Source organism: Bombus vancouverensis, chromosome 2 (genome assembly GCF_051014615.1).
Source record: "Bombus vancouverensis nearcticus chromosome 2, iyBomVanc1_principal, whole genome shotgun sequence".
NCBI classification, from domain to species: Eukaryota; Metazoa; Arthropoda; class Insecta; order Hymenoptera; family Apidae; genus Bombus; species Bombus vancouverensis.
In genome coordinates, this window is record NC_134912.1 from 17923166 (window position 1) to 17940671 (window position 17506).

The 17506-nt window shown below is 36.9% G+C and overlaps 1 protein-coding gene across 1 annotated transcript in view; it reads right to left on the minus strand.

Moving 5' to 3' along the window:
- Nucleotides 1–17506, minus strand: part of unc-13 — a 375340-nt gene that overhangs the window by 342898 nt on the left and 14936 nt on the right. The window contains exon 2 of the mRNA XM_076627833.1: nucleotides 5657–5686. Coding sequence (XP_076483948.1) covers nucleotides 5657–5686 — 30 coding nt within the window. The remainder of the gene's footprint in view (nucleotides 1–5656; nucleotides 5687–17506) is intronic.

The following is a 17506-nucleotide window of genomic DNA, read 5'->3' on the forward strand; positions in this document are numbered from 1 at the left end:
TATTTACGATCGGATAAACTGGGATTTATTCCGTCCATCCAATAAATTAAATTTCGCTCGAACAAGCTACGTTACGCTTTACCGTCGCGTCCTGGAACGTCGACTCGCGTAGGTCGAAGCAATACGTCGAGATAAAAAATTAATTATTGAAATTCTCCAGCGGGCATCTTGATACGAACGGAATGTACACGACGCGTGTATAAATGTTTAGGATTGATTGTTTCTAGAGAATCTCGTCTAAATTGTTTAATCGCGTTTGTGCATTTATATTGGATTGGCTACTAAGGGATTGCAGATTTTGTCAATACCAGCTAATGACAAAATCCGCAATCACTTAGTTGTCAACCCAATATTTGATTAAGCGCGTATGAAAGTTTGCTTTCTGACAAGGAATAATGTTGCTGTTTCGGAAGCTTAATTTTGTATTAATCTAAGTGTAAAAGGTCCGAGATACATAGTTCGAGACACTTTCATCGAAAGGAAGGAACGAAATTGGCCGAGTTGTTCGCTAATCGTCCGTTCATTCCCTTGTATCCGTTCTTGCTCGTTAATATCAAAAGATCCGAGGCTTGATTAGAGAAACGGTCACGAAATTACATTCTTTTCGCATCCTCTGAGCATGCCAGATAGAGAACGGATTCGCGAGTGCTTTAATTAAAAAAAAATCTTTTAATTACCGCAACTGGACGTCGCGCGTTTATATTTCAAACACGAGCGCACGACTGGAAAAATAATAAAATATTTCCGCGCCGGCGAGGACTTTCATCCAGTGGGGAAACGAAAAATCGCAGTTAGCTTCGTAACGAATATCCGAAACATCGTTATATTTCTGTCGCGTACCTTCTCGTCATGGGACAATTAAAGCGTCATTTATGGAAATTACCGAAACACTTTCAAGTGTTTCGTTTCAAGATTCGTGAAAATGTTCAACAGGCACTCAACACAAACAATTTTTACGCACGTTTCGTGTGCGTCATATGAAAGTTTCTAAAATTCATTAACGCTATAACGAGAGCGACTATGGTAATTATATTATATCGATAAAATTGTATATGTATGGAGCTTACAAAACATCTATTACGAACATACGTTTACTAGAAGATTAGTACACAACAAGAATATCTTAAAATATGAAAATCACTAAAGAAGAATATAAGTCAGATCATTTTACATTTTATCCGAAAAATATTGTATAAGAAATTAAATACTCTGGAAGCCTCGAAAAAATTACTCGAAGGAATTTATTATTGAAAAAGACGCGCGATTTTTCAAAAAAAAAAAAAATTCACGAAGTTATAGATGGCAAAAGGTTTAACTTCGCTTAAATCCTTTTTAACTCCCGCTACGATTTTTTCGAACGATCTAATACTTTCGTGAGTTACTTTACATATAATTAAATAAATACAAACGATTATCCTTCGTGACGAGGTTTTCTCGATAAGCTGTCAAAGCTTAACCCGTCTAACAACCCATGGCGACTGTGAACATCCGTAAGTCGATGTCGAATCGATAAGAAAAGATCAGAGGCACGCAGATACATAGAATCGTAACATTCTCTCGAAGGAAGCCCGATCGTTTCTCAATTTACCAAAGATACGGATAGTCTTTCGACCCATCTGCGTGCCTGGAAAACGGCGCAGACGAACCGTAAAGCTCTATAAGCTTCCGACTCCGTCGTCTGTGCACGAGTATATATTCCGGCTGCAAGCTCTCGATAACTCGTGAAAAAAATCCGTTTTACGATATTCGATGCGTGTTTCAACTACATTGACTAGATATTTTGCTACTACGTGCAACGAAATTGTTCCTGGCGACTCAAGTTTGTATCACAGCGATCGAATCAACGAAGCCACGCATGGATCGATACTTAGAATTGACGAATTAATTGGTCCAAAAACGCTCGAGATTTAATTATTATTATCGAGAATTAAAAATTATACGACCGTGTAGAAAAAAAATGAACGAACTGAAAGACAATGTGATAAACGAGGTAATATATGGATCGTCTAGATAAAAAATTGAAATTATTATCAAAATAATTGAAACATTCTATTAATTTCTATTAATTAATTGATAGAATGAAAAATTTCTTCGAATAGTGAGATTACGTATAGAGATAGAGAGAAATAGATGGAATTTCGATGTCGATCTGCAATTCCCTTGCTTACGATACTGCTTGTGTAGCAATATATTTTTATTGATTCATAAAGCGAGACAATTTCCATTATCGATGAATATTTAATTACGGTTAATGTAATTGCCGTAAAACGAGTTATTAATAACAACAACGGAGGCTGTCGTTTAAGTGGGACACAGGAGCGCAAGCCTGAGCCGTTTTGCATAATTGAAATTCTTGTTGGTGTCTTATTTCATCTGAAATGATCGCATTTCCAGCGATACACCAGGAAGAACGTTTCACTCTGATTTGCATGATATATTACCTGTTATCAGAATCTTCTAAACAATTCCTCGTTCACGTGTTCGTACATCGAAGTGAACGCGAGGTTACTTCGATACAAAAAGCTCTTGCATTCGTTTATTTAAGTACGTGCATACATTAGCGATATTAGCATAGCTTCAGATCGTTCTCATCGCTGCAGCCGGATTTGCCCGACTATTTAAAAATTCAATCGACGACTTAAATATTCAATAACTAGAATCAAATTTTCAAACTAACTAGAATTAACTAAAGTTATATATATACGAAACGATATTAACTATTTGGCGGTATTAATAGTGGAAATGTACAAAATAGCCGACCTGAAGGAGAACTCGGAGCAATGAGCTTGTAAGAGCTGATAAGTAAATTTAGCGAGTTTAGTCAATGGCAAGATGAACATAAAAAGATTTTCTTGGAATCTCGAAGTCTGATGTCAAACCATTCAGATAAAAGAAACAAGATTCGAATGGCTGTAGATTCGCGCAAATGTGTTTAAAGATATTGGATAAAGACAGGAATCTACAAAACGAGACACGGATAACTTCTTCGTTGAGATATAAGATGTGCTATATAGATAATTGTAAATTCACAAGATATACAATAAGCAATTAAAGTGTGTAATAAATGAATTATAGAAATTCTAAGGATTTACAGCTCACGAAGTACCAAGATTCACTTAGCTGGAGAATCTGTTTAACGCTGCAAGCCATATACGCTACTTATCGCCTGATGCTCTGGTATTAGTGATTATACGACACCATAGACTACAGAGCGTCTATCGTTTAAAGTCGTTCAAAGTTCAATCTGTTGGCCCTACTTGCCACACGATGCCGGAATCCACTTACTCCAGGAAACCACATAGCATCGCGTACCGCTTGACTCAAAAATGTCCACCTAACACCAGGAACCGTATAGTGCCAGGATTTACTTATACAACGAGATTATCAAAACATCTTGGTTTCACAGGTAACTTCCGTAAGGCCCATTTATCGTCTATGGCAGCGACCACGAGTCTTAGGATCAATTTGGACCCAGAGCCTCATGTAGGTATGTGACTGTTCGAATTCAGAATTATTATCGCTTTAAAGATCCTCAGAGCTGGCAGAAGCAAATTCTGCGACAAAGTTATTTATGTAATCGAAATTTTTGGCGCTAGGTGAGCTCTCAGGTCAAGTGAATTCTATAACCAAACGAATTCTACCACGAACTTGCAAGAATCATTAAACAGATTGCAAAAACCAGCAGCCTCGAAAAGCTACATAGTTCCAAAAAATATAAAAATCTTGGTTAAACGAACTCCATGGCTAAAAATGGACCTTTCGTGTGACTGAACCCTGGAATTAAGCGGTTCTTCGGATTAAGAGAACTCTTGCGGCAATAGGACTGCGGAATCAGGTGGTCCCTTGGGATACAGAAACCTTGGCTCCAAGTTACTCGTGGAATGTCAAGTGAATTCTGATAGTAAAGGTTCAGATATGTACATCTATGGTTCTGAAATCTTGGTAACTTTGTTATTGCCATGTTGTTTAAGCTAAATTATGCTAGAGCCTCAGCAAACAATATATCATGAAAATATAAATGAGTTTATGTAACAGAATCGTTGTTATGTCTCGTCAGAAGTGTGTGAAACAAAATAAACTGACAATCGACGCACTACCTGTCTAACGATAGAAATTGGTCACACTGAAACGTTAACTCTGATAACACTCCGTGCAGGCCTCTCTTGCGCAATTTAATTTACCGACTAATAATATTAGAAAATTAACAATTAGTAACTTGAGACTTTGATAATTTTATAACTTTAAGCGATTTGCAAGTTAACTGTAAAATTTACTTTTAGAATTTTATACGTTTTATTATCAGCCTTGTTACTGTTGTGCAAGACAATTCATCGTGACCTGTTCAATTTTTCCAATAGTAATAATCCAATTTTGCAAGAGAACTCCACAATTAAAATTATCTATAAACGTTGCGTTTCTATACACAACATTATCTACATGAAAAACAATGATTCTACTAGTCTCAGGCTATATGCGGTAATACACGTAACCCAACGTAAAAAGACGCGCGATATGAATGCGAAGTTACTCAAAGTCTCGAGGCTTTTGCCTATAACTAGCGAGAGAATGCTATGAAACACGAGAGCCGGTAAACTGGCTAGACGTAACAGGAAATTACTACGATTTGAAAAGTTTGAACGCATTAACAGCATATATGTGCAAAGATCGCTGTTGTTCCTGGAAATTGTCTCGCTTTAAATAACGCCGCGACACGACAAAAATCACGATCATTCATGAGTAGCAATAAGATGGTCGCTTTAAAATAAAGAATAAATTCTACACCCGGTATAAACCGTTTCACTGTGATATCGCGAATTCGTGACATTCTCAAACAGAAAATGGAACGATTTAGGACGATGAATAACAAATTTTTGCATATTTCCAATGTCGTTCTCGAGTATTTTCAGCAAATCGCGTAACACCAAGAAATCCTTTATGATACACATCTCCATCGTTAACGATTCTAATAATTCGTTCGAAACGTTTCCCTGCAACATTAGGTTTGTCGCGAACCGAGTCGTTTTTGCGAACAAACGATACTAATGAACGAATGCAGCTATCGAAGAAATATCAAGGACACGTTCCTTCACGAAACACATAGAGAGCGATTTAAGTTTTCGATCTAAGTAGAACTAAGTCGGTCGGTAGTTACGAGGCATCTGATCGTTTAATGTAACTGGAGTGTTCGCGAGGATTGGAGCATAGCTTATTTGCATGTTCGAAAACAAACTGAGGCAAACATCGGTAAAAATAAAAGGGAAGATTTCGAGAAATTGGCAGTCGCGTAACGTCGCGTTGTCGCGAAGGATCTGCACGCCGGTACCGCGGAAAAATTATTTCGGCATGAACAGAACATCGCGATATTCCGGTTGAGGAATCGCATAACCTTTAGCTTGGAACCGTTCCAATCAGAGTGCAACAAATTTTGCTCGAACCTTAAAACTAGAGCGTGAGTAAAGACTTCATTTCGCGAATAGTATCGCTTCTATCTCAATTTTCGAAACAATCGTCCCACGGTGAACGTTGATCGCTTGTAATTTGCATGTGCAGGTACCTATTTGCGCCACGCTCGTGCAAGTCTTTAAGGCTCATTTTAGAACAACTTCAAGTTTGGATCCCAATTAGACTCTTCTTCCCGTTTTCATAGGATACAAACCTTCCTCGCAGACGAACCGCGCCTTCTTCACTGCAACAGAAAACGAGAAAATAGGTCATAAATCAAAGGTACCGATTGATTCCGAATGATTGTTTACGCGATACCGGTAAAAGATAATATTAACAGTTCTCGTGGGTCGCTTAATTTCGCTAAATCAACGTATCAACTGTGTGAGCGTGCGAGCATGTGCATAAATGGAATTAAAGCACGCTGGTTCGATTAAAAGCATACGTAAATATGCACGCAGCTGGACGTTCGGAATAATTAAAACGAAAGTAGGTTATTCCACTTATTTGTCTTAACGTAAGCGAGTCAATGGTTAATTTCATTCTACCCTAAGGCCAAGATCATTCGACGAAGATAGGAAACGACACTCCTTGAAAACAGTACATATACGTTTCTACGAGGACTTTTGTGTCATTTTATGATCATTTCGAATTCATTGCCTAGCAATTTTTTTACCTATGCTTAATTAATGTATTAAATTAAATAATAATTAATTTAGCTTAGAAAAGAACATCGTTGTTACTCTACATTATCGTAAAATACTGATCATACAAACAATTTTATTATAACTAAACTTATAGTAGAAGAAGATGTCATAGAATCAATGTAATAACTCGGGAAGTATCTAATCCTCTTTTACGCGCAGAATCATCAGTAATTACAAGACTGACTCTCGTCGAATTCGAAGCAGATATTTATCTTCTTACCGTAACGTCAAATCGAATTGCATACTGCTTTTTTCGAATTACAGAATATGTCCACTCCGACAAGTTCGTGCATAAAAAGAACAGAGTAGAGCTGGTCATCAGTCGATACGTCGAACCACTAAGATTTCATCAAATTATACTTTTTGTCGTGACAAATTAATATAATATGAATTTATGTTCGACGACTATTTAATTTGTAGGACAAACGGTACTAAATGTACGAAATCTTCAGAACTCTATTCTTCAAATTAATCCTGCATTTATACTTTCTAACTGAAACGCTGGAACGCCATTGCATCTTTGGATCTTCGATTCCATGGAAACCCGTTGGAAAGCTCGGCTTGGTCACAAAAATAGGCAGCCACTTTTAAATGCATCCCGAAGACACATATACACGGAAATTGAAGCCGGTGGCTGGTGAATTCGATTTCGACGTTCCACGATTTTCCATTGAGCATCCGCTATCTATGAATAAATCAATTCGCCGCAATTCACGTGTGACACTTCAACGACAATGAGCCTGCCTTGAAACGGCTTCCATATATGCATTTACCGAACGCGTAGACAGATAGGGCTGTGCACACTTGTACAATTGCACACACGCACGTCCAAACGTTATTAGATCTGAATATTCGAAAACGAGAAGAGAATTCAATTTCTTCCGGAGAAAAGCGTCGGTAATGATATTATAAAACCCGTATTTGACCGATTGATCTTACATCGAACGGTTGAAAGAGAAGCAGCGTTGTCCGACTAACTAGCTGATGACGTCGTGTGGAAATGATCGAAAGATTCATGATGAAAATAATATGCGGTTTATAACAGAGTAACAGTGTGTTTGTGAAAGTATGAATATTGAAATATACAATGGTGAGTTTATTCGATCAATACAATTCAGTTGTATATGTAATTGTTTTTATTATTGAGAGATGAACAATGAAACGCATTTTGTATATCACATTGCAGAAGAGAGAAAGAAAAAAATATGAAAAAGAAATTTATATAAAATATGAATATTGATGTCTATTTACGACGATATCAAAGATGACATTTGAAAATATTACACTAAATATTATCGTATTCAAACTGATTACATGTAATTGATTATAAGAAAAATTCTATTCTCATCTTTGCAATAATATACCTAGACTTTATGTCACCTATGCGTTATGTGATATATGTAGACTTTAAAAATACGTTTCTTACACGTATCTTGAAACGCTGTAAGTATGGATAAAAGAGCTTGTAAATTTGTATAGTATATTGAGTATTAATCGAGAATTATATTAAATTGATTGTATATTATCTAAAATACGATGAATCGTGTAATACATAACTAGATATAACAAGAACATTAAATTTAGGCTCACAAAAACAGCTATCGTTCTAGATTATATAATCAATCTTATCCAACAACCAATTCTAACAAATACAGTTTCACTGGATCGTAAAAGTTTCCTGCAGATGTTTGAGTGCTTTGTACTTCGACATCAAAGCTATCAAAATTACTTTTTTACGTAGCAGCGCATTCTATTATAGCATTTAAATCGGCACTCAGAATACAGCGGAGACAATACCGTGAAAGACTTATTATCGTGCTTCTTGGAATCTCAAAAATAATTAATTCTCTACGTCATAACGAGCTTCAGAAAAGGAATTTCCTTGTTCGAGTAGATATTTGAGTACCGTTCGCTCGAATGCGATAATTGCTGCTGAGTTTCTGCTCCTCTGCTGTTTTTAGTATGCATAGAATTGGCTGCTGGTGTGTGATATACTTTTTATTTCACGTTACTCTTTTCCATGATATGTATATATATTGCTGTTAATTATAGAACTGGTATTTGACGATTAATGGATCTCAATTTCGAATATCGTTATATTATGGCAACACATATACTTTTCCTTTTAGTTGAAAATTAATTATACATATATTTTCCCAGAATTACCCAGTCGATAATATAATGGCCAATTACTATTTATAATTCATTTACGACACTATCAATGTTGATTTATGGCGAAAGTGATCTCTGATTGAACTCTAAAGAACACCTACACAAAAGCCTACGCTCTATACAAACATCGATGTTATCTAGGCACATATATAGTTTTGTGTTCTTCTCACTAGCAACATTGTATGCATACCACATACAGTAGGCGTAAAACTTCGAATTCCTGGCTTCTCTACCTACCTGTTGAAAATTAGCTACAAATAAGATAGAAAGCTAAAACGTAATAGTCGCCGAACAACACAGCCAACTCTTGCTTTAAGATTATCGAGATTATATTACGTGTACTATACTCGAAACAACTAACTTTACAAGCTGAATCTTTAACTACCACGCTTGACGTTCAATCATGGTGACATCGCTCCACCTTTCGAATCGATCCATAAAAATCTAATATTTTAAGTTATATTATTAGATATCGTGTTGCTGTATATGTGTTGGTCATCGAAATGATATTTCAAACAAATTCTACGGTACAAATAATGTGTTTTTGATGGAAATACGTAAATTAGAGTTTCGACTGGAAACCCGTACAACTGAACACGAGAACACAGCGTTGCATCGATAGGAAGCTATTTCTACATTGTTGTTTCACCGTACAACATATTGAACAGTAGCAGCACCGCGCCGCGCCACCCCGATTGGACTTAATCAGATTCAGAGAGACGTCTAGATCAAACAATCCAGGTATTATTCACGCGTAGATTATAATATCGATTGGAATTACACCCAATTGTTATGGACTAAAAACACCGTATATGCGAAGTTTCTAACTCTTTCATTACCTATCGTCGATATAAACGGAGTTAAACTCAAAATTAAAAACCGAGGATCTTTTATTACGAATAATAAAGCTACTTGAATTTAGAGTCCACTAGAGTATCATAAATTATAAGCAATATCTTTTAAATTTCGTTTAAAAGAGGACATCAATGATTTACTCCACGATATGAAGAGTCGAAAAGTAACTTTTGGGAAGAATATTGAGCTGACATAGAATTAATTTTCCTGACACGGATTAAGTACTAAATGGCCCATATAATTATAAAAAAAAATCCTAGAATAAATATATAATTTATTGACCTTTTTATATATAATCGTCCTTGCACAATTCCTCTAGACATTTCATCAATGATGGTGGAAACATTTGTGGTAATCGAACAATGCACTTTGTATACATAGCGTGCCTCTCTTTTATCTTCTAATCTTTATTTCGTGGATTATTATTTCTAAATGAAATCTTCTCGCTCCTTCCCCCCTCCCCCCCTATCAAATACAATAAAACAGATGAATGAAAGATCGAGTGTTTGCAAACTTCTCGAATGTAAATAAGGATTCAAGTATATAGATAACGTTGTACCGACGCTAATCTTTTTTTAACGGTCCTAATGAAAAGGTCACGAAGTGACCCGTATACGTATCCTGACTCGCGCAAGCTTATGAGGCTGACGTGCCGTGGGTTCGTGCTCCTTTCCGTAAGTGTGCGTGCTCATCGGCGAACAGAGGCAAGATTTTAACGAACCAACGGAGATTTAAAGCAATGACCTGTACTAATAAATGCCAGACAATGAGCTGGAACCTATACGAACGAATAACTGGCCTAAGGTTAACTGCAAGACACAAGAATGGCTTCACCAAAGTTACTGTAGTACACACGCAAGCGTCGTTAGTCGCGTACACAGCCACGCGACGTGTAATCCGAACTGTCCGTAGGACGATAATCAGCCGCATTTATTCTGTCATGCGAAAAAGTGTTCTTGTTAACGCTTCGCGAGCAGGGAATGGATTCTTCTACCATTCCAGGGGTGAAAAAGCTCGCTACCCAGAAACATCGATTGCGCGATTGTTTCGGTGTGTATACAGGGTGGTTGGTAACTGGTGGTATAAGCGGAAAGGGGTGATTCTACGCGAAAAAAGAAGTCGAAAATATAGAATAAAAATTTTTTTTTAATTTTTTTAAAATTTTTCCATCGAGACAACGATCTACAGTGAGATCCGTTATAACGTGCCGCACGCGTACCGAGCGAAAATTCAAAGTCGATTTTCTCGAAAACAGAGCCTCAAACGAAAAATTTTTATTCTATATTTTCGACTTCTTTTTTCACGTAGAATCACCCCCTTTCCGCTTGTACCACCAGTTACCAACCACCCTGTATAATATACTGGGTGTTTTTAAAAAACGACTTGTAAGATGAAATATACAGAAGCTTATGAAGGTATTTAAATATTTGTAGACATTTTCTGTGAATGTATCGTTTGCGTTATAGGAGACTGAATTGGCATAATTATATTGATAAAATTGGAACCGGATCTGAAAATATATGTATATAAAAAAGACGAGATATTTAAATACAAGTATTATATTTTGCAGAGGTTACAAAAACACTGAGCAGCCACGAATTTACAATGTTAATAAGCCTCGGTGTTCAATGGGATCGCGTTTAACGTTTATCGTATGTTTTCTGTAAATGTTTACGCTTTTAAATGTCCAATAAATATCGTAAATATCGGTCAAGTGAACTGAATACAGGACATTCTGTAGCTCCTTTTGTTCTCTAGGAGTAAACGAGAAAGTTGGATTAGGCTTGCATTAAAATTTTAAATATAGTAGAAATTGTATTTGAAACTTAACGTAAACAGATACAATTTAAATGTCTGTTACAACTACTTGTGTGAATACAATTTCTCAACTTACTTGCTCAAAGATGAACCTCGATACACTTACATATACACCGCAAATAGGAAAAACAGACAACAACGATGAGACTCATCGTATTTCTATCTTGATATTTCTAGGACAGATTTGCAGATATTTTGTGACACAAAGTAATTATTATATCTCTATAAATAATCGTTTACCAAACCCTTTGATATCTCATTTACACCAACTCCCACTTACTTTTGACGGCAACCTGCATATGGAGAAGATCGTAACTTTGAAAGATGGAAGCCGTTTGATAAGAAAATTGCTTCTGTAGCGATAGAACGATCGAAACAGGTGCAGTTGCGGTTTCACACGGTTCATTAATGTAACGTCATACACACATTTTAGCAAAAAGATTTGAATCAGGGAAGAATCTTGATACTAATTTTTCCACGTTAACACAATTGTCAGGAGAAGTTACACGTAATATTCTCTTTAGCTAACGTAACAGGTCAAATGGGACGCACGAAAGTGTTACGATTCCGGGAAATCATAATTTCCCAAGCGCATGAAAGCACGGAGTTGACGATGGAGGTTCCATTCGGCTCGTATCGATTCGTTTCTAGTATTAAATTTTTTAACGTTAAACATGTATGCAGAGGCCGTTTCAGGAAAGAACGCACGCACGTAAAGCGACAAAGAGAAAAAAAGGTTAGCATATTCGCTTAAGCGCAAATTAACTAAGTTTTATTTCGTTAGTTTCGTAATTTGCCCTGTATTGTTGATGTTCCGTTTTCTTCTCTCATTTCTTCTTTTTTTTTTTTTTTTCGTTCCAAAGTTTAGCGAAAAACATACGGTTTTTCAGACCATCAATAATTCAACAGCTTACGGTTAACTGATACCAAACGTATGAGTGAAACGAAAACAATATCGATTTAAAAGCGGAAAATATAAACGAAATATCGTTGCGTTAGCTATTACAGTGCATGAAAATTCATACATGTTGCGGAAATCTTGGTAAAGCAACAGCGATGACCTCGCGGGAAAATAATAATTTAAAACAGTCGGTGCATACTCGAGCTACTGTCACGACTACGCATTCAAAGTTCGTGACCAGCGGACACCGGCTACAACCAACAGGTGCATATCACTTAATTATCTTTTCTTTCCAAATTAATTACTTTGGACCACTTAAAAATACCGTCCTTCCCCGTACACGATGTCATTTGATATCTACACAGGTTGGCGTCTAGCCAGATGCAATTGAAATCCAATATGCAATACCAAAAGCACGAAAAAAAAAGTCCCGTTGGTACTAAACCGAGTCTGAAATCACGAAATCGGGCAGAATCGCTACGCAAATCAAACGATACTTAAATATTCATACGTAATTTCAGAATTATTTACAGAAGAAATGTAACTAGTGGGAACGTATTTAATACCCTGGCACTGTAATATCAAAGAAACGGTACGGAAGTGAAATAAAATGCAAATATTCTAATAGGAGAATTTTAATCAAAAATTTTTAATCAAAGTATTTCGGAGTGTCGCGAAGTTTGTCTGGGTTCAAATTCATATTATTATATTCTTCGGTTCTTTGTTTCTAGAGTTTTAAGCTTGATAGTCCAGTCTCTTCGCAGATATAAATAACAAATAATATAAAAAATTAATTGAACCAGAAAACTGAAAGAGTAATGGAAATCGACGTACGAGTGACTATCGCAGATTTTTAACGTACACCTGTTACTTTTATCGTGAAATGTATCATTATCAGATAGAACTAATATATATATATGTCGATTATTTAGAGAAAATAATCGCAGCCACGAATCATCATGACATGCACAAAGAGCACTCTCTTTAATCGAGGACGCGGATTATTATTCTTGGACAAATTAGAAGTTGCCGAGTTGGTTAATTGTGGGAGTTCATTTGCAAAGATTGATGGAGTTTTTGTTTACAAATCGTATCTTCATACATACTCTGTGTGGGTAAAGCAAAGTTTGTAAGTAGACTTGTTTGCTTATGCTAGATTGGATGACTTCCAGAGCATTGACCAGTCTGCCCAACAGAGAAAACAATAGCATAGTGAAACGGGAAAACCCATTCAGAACTGTGGACTTGGTTTAATTCATGATTAGTAAAATAGTGTCGACTATGAATAATCAATTCCATTAATAGAAACTCGAATGCGGTAAAGTCTAAAATAAATGAAGTACCTTAGTAGCTTTATACACCAAACTCACTATTCTATTAAAATCATTCTATGTTATACATCTTTGATCTAATTCGGTATTTTATTAAATTTGATTATAACAAATCGAACATTCGATTTAACCTTCACCTCCGCCTCTTGCTATAAAGAAATATCGACACCTGATTGCATTGTTATGTCATTCTTTTATCTACACACCTTTCATAAATATTCGTTTGTTATTCGAAATAACAGAGATATTTGAAATAAAACAACATCGATGGAACAGCTCGTATGTTTATGCCCACGGTACTTGACAGATTGAGTATTTAAAATATATATTCCAGCGAACCAACGAAAGAGATATCACAAGAGCTGTTGGTTCACATTCCTTTCTTTCATTCTTCCTCTTTCCTTTCTTTCTTTTATTTTTTTTTTTTTTTTCTTTTAAAGTTGCTCGTCACTTTGATGTAAAGTTCTGTATAAAAACTATAGCCGACCCGTCAAAGAAGCTTAGCCACCGTCTAGTTTCTAGAAAGCTGGTACGAGAGTAACGTAGACAAAGCGAAAGTGTTGCCGAAACGTCATAAACTAAAATGCACGACGGTTCTAGGTTGGCACGAAGGAGGTAAGAGAAGGATAGCGACGGAGAGAGAGTAAATGATGCTCGAGAAGCGACAAAATTCTATGGAAAATGTGCGCGAAGCTATATACTATCGCTTCGCGTACGAAGTTGCGCGTGATGTCTTTTACCTTCGAACAACTCGAGACAATAGGCTTCTACGTATGAATACCAGACGAGAAGTTCTTGTCGATGTTCTCGTCGACATTGTGCCGCACTCGCGTGTTCCATTGTATCCGTTCTTCAGCGAGCACACGTGCGAAGGCTGCTCGTGTGTGCGCGCACCTGTACCAAGTTAATGGGATACTTTCAACCCCATACTTTTTTCCCGTGTCGCGCGTCTCAATGCTGCGAAAACGCAACGCTCGTGAACGATGAAAACGCGCTGGGTCGACGATGAGAGGCCACGGTATAACCCGGCTGTTATTTATAACTCAGTTATATTAAAGATAATATTTACGTGACGTGTAAATCCGATACGTTATCGCGGCTTATCACAGGATCGTGAAAGATTCACGGATGGGATGATGTCTCTGCGTCGAAAGTAACCCCGTCACATCGTATCAGCTCGGTTGAAAATGTTGAACCGTGTTCGTCGAGGATCTGCATCATGGCGAGAATAAACCCCGGGAATAAGCATTCAACCTGGCGAACGATGAGAAGACGATGTTGTGTCTGGAATGCCGTCTTTATTCTCGCAAACAAATTTTGAATTCATACGCTGAAATCGTTTCGATCCATAAAAGATGCTACGTGATTATATTTCTGTACAAGGAGAACATATCAACCGTTGTGACGAATAAGAGTTAACGTATCTTGGCATACTTTTTGTTGATATTTTGTGTATTGGATTAAGATTCGCCTATCGGGTAATGAGAATAAGATGATGCGTGGTTGGAAGAAGTAGGGGAGACAGGCACTTTTTGCTCCATCCCAGCGAATTATCGTCGAGGGAGAGACAAACACGATACGGTATTTTATCGATTTCATCGCGTAATTGTACAATAAACACGTTTTCCTCGTATCTTTCGCTACCAGGATACTACTCATACATACAACATAAAATGAAATTTACTAATAATATCGATTCTCAAGAGTGTGAAGAATAACACTCGTCGTTTTCACGTGTAAAAATCCTAACGTATATACGCTCGTAGACTTAAAATATAGAAATACAATTCAAGGGAAATAAATAAAACCAAGTAAGGAAAAATATAAATCTTTTTGAAACTCGTCGTCTTCCCGACTCTTAAGAAGGGTACGTGTGCTCGTTCAAAATGGTCGGGTAGTTTTCAAAAACCTGTACGCAGAGTTGAACGGCTTTCCTCTTGCAAAGGAATTCTTCTTCGAATGTCTGCTGAACTGTCGTCTTTTCTCTCTCTCTCTCTCTCTCTCTCACTCTCACACTCTGGCCGACAATAAAAGACTCACGGAACGTCTCTGCAGAAACATTCCATACTTTTGCTATCTGGTTTCTATTTCAATAGAAATGTTATTCGCGCGTTCTCTCCGATAAGTAAAGCCGGCCGAAGGTATGGAATAAACGTGGAAACGTCTGGCATTTTGAAACGAGGCTACGGGCTACGGCTACCATGTTCATTACAAAGAGCTGGATGCAAGGAAGAAAAAGGGATTCACGAATGGAATGAGAACGACGAAAGGGAGGAAGAATCATCTGGCAAAGACTCCTTATTAGATGTCTGCAATACGTAAGTCCGTAAGCGTACGAGCGCTTTGTCGTTGTTTCCTTATGAAACGGCGTCTTTCCGCAGTCGCATGACACCGAGGATTACAATGGAGTCGCATGTGCCAGGCGTACCAACAATTTCGTTGAATCGCTCCGCAGTTGGCTATGCGCGTACACGATCCTCCTGTACCGGTACATGCACGAAAAACATATAAAACGATCCCAACTAAAAGGTTAATGAGGCGATATCGAAGGAAGATAAAGGCCGTGGTCTGATTAGATAAACCATTGATTTTCAACAGAACCAATTTAGACGAAAGCCGACAAATTCTAGAGACGTTAAAAATTACTATGAGCATATATATATATATATATATATCACCCGAACCAATTACAAATGTAATTATTCAAAAAACTAAGAAAGCAGATGTTTCTCCAAATATCTTAGAACAATTCGAATTTACTTTTCAGTATTCCCCTTTTATTATTTATTTATTAATTAATATCATTTATTCACATTTTTCGATCAGAATTAATTCACCTTTATTGATCGGAAAGATCTCGGAATATTCGTGGAAAGGAGGAAACGAGAAATTGTAACAGGCTTTAACGAAAAGAAAGCAGAGTGGTATTAATTAATAAGTTTGTTAAGCCTGACGCAAGCTTTGCACAAACGTGATTGACCCTAAAATTTTCTTACGTCGTCAGACACGGGTGAAGCAGCAGAGATTCATCGTAATTATGGAATCTCTAATGAGACATTAGAGACAAATCAAAGGAGTGTTCGTTCCGCGCGGAACCAATTAATTACTTCACTTTCGAACTTATGTGCGCCGCTAATAATCTTAGCATGATTTCTGTGGCGACTCGTCATCGATAAAGCTATCGGCAAGCATTAATTAGCGCGCTTAATAAGTACAATCAATAATATAATTCGGTCATTACAACCTGAACGGATTAATCGTGAAATTAATTACCCATACACGATCGTCTCGAATCGAACATCAAACCAAGCGCATTGCTGATACTATATGTTGAAAATGGTATCTAGATGATCTTCGACGTAACACTGTACGTGCTATACGTATACAGGCAATCGATAATTTCGATGCTTTATATGTTTTCTCTTTTCCTTCGTTTCACGTTTCGATAAGTCAAATATGAAAAATAAAATTCACCTTGTACAACAATTAAACTCCTTAGTTTGCATTTCGTAATATTTTTACGTAACGCAAGTCCGTTATAGAATACCCGTCTCCTTCGTGTGAAAACATGCAATCGCTGTCAATATACTGAAACGATATTTCTTACGTAACATTGTGATTTGCATAATGTGGTGCAAGCGTATAAATGACATGTATACAAAGCGCGTGTATCCCATAAGTCGTCAGGGCTGATAAGAAAATAGATAATAAAAGGAAACACGTGTCATCGTAAATTTTCAATGAAATTCGCGTACAAAAAGGCTTTGTGAAAAAGAAAAAAAGAAATTCCATTCATTGCTTCGAAAACTAGAGGAACAATCAATTGCTATAAATCCGATTCAATGGCGTTCTAAATGTCCCAGACACGACGTATGAAAAAGATAAGATAACTGTATTTGCGATTATGGTTTTTCTACAAACACCCTTAAGTGAACATATGGCTTTATTGATGCGACATACATATTTTAAGAAACAATGGTAATTACGTATTTAGAAAAACAACGCGTTCTCGATTTCGATGATCGTTAAATATGTTAAAGAAATCAACACTTTGAACATGCTTTTCCTATGCACGTACGTATACGAATCTCCTAGCTTTTCAGAGATTCGCAAAAAAACGGCACCACTACGATACACTCTGCTTACAATTGTGCGTTCGTCATGGCATATGCGTCAGCATTGATTGTCAGTCGCTTTAAGGTGAAATTTCCACCGTGCTTTCGACGCACGCGTCTACGTCAAAAGCTTAAACCCAAATCACACGTATGCGTCGAACGCAT